The sequence below is a fragment of the Nycticebus coucang genome, chromosome 8 (assembly GCF_027406575.1).
Source record: "Nycticebus coucang isolate mNycCou1 chromosome 8, mNycCou1.pri, whole genome shotgun sequence".
Lineage (NCBI taxonomy): Eukaryota > Metazoa > Chordata > Mammalia > Primates > Lorisidae > Nycticebus > Nycticebus coucang.
The window spans coordinates 32,824,910-32,829,202 of NC_069787.1; the positions used below are offsets into that span (position 1 = coordinate 32,824,910).

Below are 4,293 nucleotides of genomic sequence, written 5' to 3' on the forward strand. Positions count from 1 at the left end.
TGGATCGCCAAATGCATCTAAAAGTGCATGGATTCCTGTTTCCACCAGAGATCCCTTCTCCTCCTATTCCCCCAGGTTCCTACACTCCAGCTCCCAGGACCCCAAATGAAACTATCAGCGGAAAGACATTTCCACAATGCTTTCGCCCCCTCTTCTGATACAGGAGTCCTCAAATTTGCTTTCAGCCTTATTCATATGGTTAAGGAATTACTATTAAATTCACACTGGCAGAAGAACTAAAGAAGGTCAGAGAAGGAAGAGAATGGTACTGAACAGAATATTCATTTCTGGAGCAAAATTTCTTGAGTTCAAATCCCGGCTGACAATTGTCTGATATGAAGTTGCCAAATAAAATACGGGACACCCAGTTACATTTGCATTGCAGATAAACAATAAATAAATTTTTAGCAGAAATATGTCCCAAATCTGCATATGGAATATATTTATAGTATAAAACTCTCTGTTGTTTATCTGAAATTCAGATGTAACTGGGTGTCCTGTATTTTGGTTTGCTAAGCCTGGTAACCCTAAACCATTTACTAGTTTTGTGATCTAGAGAAAGTTACATAAACTCTCTGTTTTTTCCCCATCTATAAAATAGGAATAGTAAGAGCATATTCTTCATAAAATGGTTGCAGTAGTCATGTTTGCTTTTCAGCAAATAGGTCTGGTTCTCTTACTTCCAGAGAGAGAGCAGGGGCTAGGTGCAGTGGCTCATGCCTATAATCCTAGCATTCTGGGAGGCCAATGCAGGTGGATTGCTTGAGCTCAGGATTTCGAAACCAGCCTGAGCAAGAGCAAGACCCCACCTCTACTAAAAATAGAAAAACTAGCTGGATGCTGTGGTGGGCACCTGTAGTCCCAAATACTTGGGAGGCTGAGGCAAGAGGATCACTCAAGCCCAGGAGTTTGAGCTATGATGCTACAGCACTCTACCCAGGGTAACTAAGTAAGACTTTTTCTCCAAAAAGAAAGAAAGAAGGAAGGATGGAAGGAAGGAAGGAAGGAAAGAAAAATGACAGTAAAGCACTTTCCAATCTTCCTGAAGTCAAGCCTATGACATGCTATAGCCAATGAAAAGTGAATACAAGGAATGTGTCACTTCCAGATAGAAGAGTCCCCTGTCCTACCTTCCCCTGACCCCTGAGATCCAAGGAGGACACAAGTGTGAGGAAGAAATACACATGTGTGGTTTTAAACACTGAAATTTGGAAGTTGTTTGTTACTGCAGCACAACTTGGCTTATCCTGACTGAGAGTTATTAAGATTGCATGAGTTAAGGACAGTTAAGGATTCAGAACATTCCTGGCACATAGTGGGCACCATCTAAGTATTTCTTAGGTTATGAAAATGTCTACAATACTTTTTTGTTACTAAAAAGGGATTGAGATAGGCCTTGCTTGCTAGCTGTATGAGTCTGCTTGGGCTGCTATAACAAAACACCATAGACTGGGTGGCTTAAACAAATGACCTACATTTTCTTTTTTTTTGGCCGAGGCCAGGTTTGAACCTGCCACCTCCAGTATATGGGGCCAGCGCCCTACTCCTTTGAGCCACAGGCGCTGCCCATGACCTTCATTTTCTCACAGTTCTGGAGGCTAAAAGCCTGAGATCAGGCTACCAGCTTGGCCAGGTTACGGCAAAGGCCCTTTCCTTGGTATGCAAATGGCCACTCCCTGCGCTCACCTGGTCTTTCTCCAAGTGCATATGGTGCATGTGTGGAAAAGGAGATTTCTCTCTTCCTGTTGTGATAAGGCCCCAATCCTATCGGCCCCTTATGACCCTATATAACCTTAGTTACCTCTTAAAATCCTTCTCTCCAAATACAATCACATAAGGGATTAATCCTTTAACATATGCATTTTAGGGGGACACAATTCCATCAACAGCACCATACAAGTTTTGGTAATAAACATTTATTATACAGTTTTTTTTCTCTAAGCCTCAGAAATCAAATCAATCCCTTTTCCATCATGTTTGATAATAAACTTTCTAAAGCAGCAGCATTTAGCTTAGGGAGTTTCTTTAATCACTATACAGAGTTTTTATGTCTAAAACACTCCTGATATGGGTCCACTCAAATTGCAGCATGGGTTATAACAGAGCAGCAAACTCGATTGCAGATGACCAGGGCTGAGCAATCTGCAGAAGCCAGCCATGTGCACAGTAATTCAGAAAGGCAGGGAAACCGGATCCAGGGGGGAAATCATAGGCAGTTAATGAGAATCAGATGCAGAGTAATTCAGACCACAGTGCACATCCTGATCTCTGGGCACAGCGAATTACATCCATAAACAGACCAGGCTTGATTTTATGCAGCACTTTCATCCTCCAAAGAATCCCAAAAGCATTCCAAAAGTATACTTTTGTTGCTGGTAGCCCAGTGATGTGGAAGGCAAACAGAAAAATGTTGTGTTCATAACTCAAGTTCAGAACTTTCGTTAGATTCCAGGCCATCTGCTTAGGCCAGTTTGGATGGGATGCCAGGTGACCCTTTACTTTTATGAAAACATACTCATAAGGAAATCCAAGTATGTACTAAAGAAGCTTTCAAATTTTGGCTATGAACCATAGTAAATAATACATAGTACATATCAGACTCACTGCATCAATATCGATGTACATGTGCATACATATTTATTTTTATGAATAACGAAAACAAAGCATTGCAGAATATTATCTACCTTTATGGTATGTGGTGTATCCTGCACTTCATCTTAGCCAAGAGGCAGAGGATGGATGTGTTGTGCACTCTGATGTTATTGGTCCTATTTCACTTTTTTAAGAAAAAGATGATCAATACCTAATAATTGACCATTGTTGATTTTACAACCCACTTCTGTTGAGGATTTTATTTTTTTTTTTTATTTTTTTTTTTTTTTTAAAAACGTGTTAAAGAAATGCTTTATTAATACAAATACACACTAGCTATAAAGCACTAAGAAATTCAAGTATCTATGTCATAGCAAACAGGTGGCAACTCAACATCCAAGGTCGACAGAATGCTTGAAGGAGACTGCAACGGATCAGATTCCCATGGTGGAGCGAGCATCTTCACAGGTGAAGGGGGACCCAGCTTTAACAGCTTTTCAAAATTTCTCTCCTCATCAAGAATCATGAGAGGCACTCCATTCAAGGGGAGGTCTGCAATCTGGTGCTCTTCGGGCAGGTCAAAACTCTCAAAATCTAGAGGATTGAAAGGAAAGAATTTTTCTATTTCTGGATAGGTGTCATCTGCGGCAGGAACAGAGCTTTTTGCTTCAGTGGTCTTCTCAATCACCTTTTTTGCAGGGAAGTTTAGCTGTTTTTGTTTGAGGGGTCCATTAGTCTTTACTGACTTTTCTGTAGTTCTGTTGACAGTTCCCAAAGCCTTTCTGGCAGCTTTAGGTAAGGCTGACGGAGCATCAAACATTTTGCCAACAAGTGGTGTTGAAACCTGAGATCTCCCATCTAAAGCTTTGACTGAATGTCTAGACTTCAACTTCAGCCCATCTTTAGGAGCCACACGTGTGGCTGGTTCTCCATTTTCCTTATCGACAAAAATCAGAGTAGCCATTCTGGATTATTCACTTGCAATGCTCCGGTTATCCCAAGCGGCCTCTGTTGAGGATTTTAAATTTTGAAATGCATTCCACTAAAAGAGAGTGAAAGACAGAAGATCCCAACACTGTAACAGTTCAATAACACCATGACATATGGCCCTGGGACAGTCACAGTACCTTTTTGGGTCACAAATCTTCTGGGATTCTTCTACTTTTAACTTGTTGAGATTGTTATGTACACCACCTGTGTACAAATAAAGCAAAACCTGGTGAAGGCAACTTCATGTGATAAGATTATTTTGGAATTTCTATGTTGATTAAGAGCTGGGGGTTAGGCCAGGCACAGTAGCTCATGCCTGTAATCCTAGCGTTCTGGGAGACTGAGGCAGGTGGAGTGCCTGAGCTCATGGGTTCAAGATCAGCGTGAGCAAGAGCAAGACCCCCATCTTTAAAAATAGCCAGGCATTATGGCAGGCACCTGCAGTCCCAGCTACTTGGGAGGCTGAGCCCAAGAGTTTGAGGTTGCTGTGAGCTGTGACGCACAGTACTCTACCCAGGGTGACAAAGTGAGACTGTCTCAAAAACAAAACAAAACAAAACAAAAACAAGAGTTGGGGTTAAAGGTAGAGAAAAAGCCCATTTTCTTCCAGCATTAAACAAGCTTTGGGTGACCTCTAAATCAGTCAGAATTTTTTAGGTTGTAAATAACAGAACCTCCTTCCATCCAAACACACACAAACGAAATTATTGG

The 4,293-nt window shown here is 41.3% G+C and overlaps 1 protein-coding gene across 1 annotated transcript; it reads right to left on the minus strand.

Annotated features, from left to right (window-relative positions):
* Positions 1-2,899: 2,899 nt before the first annotated feature.
* LOC128592071 (securin-like) lies at positions 2,900-3,591 on the minus strand. Its single transcript, XM_053599910.1, has one exon. It carries the CDS (start codon positions 3,554-3,556, stop codon positions 2,948-2,950), a length of 609 nt encoding a protein of 202 aa, XP_053455885.1. The 5' UTR covers positions 3,557-3,591; the 3' UTR covers positions 2,900-2,947.
* Between the last annotated feature and the right edge of the window lie 702 nt (positions 3,592-4,293).

What these genes read in the sequence shown, in the direction of transcription:
- LOC128592071 (XM_053599910.1), bottom strand. Translation starts at nt 3,556, where the DNA reads ATGGCTACTCTGATTTTTGTCGATAAGGAAAATGGAGAACCAGCCACA.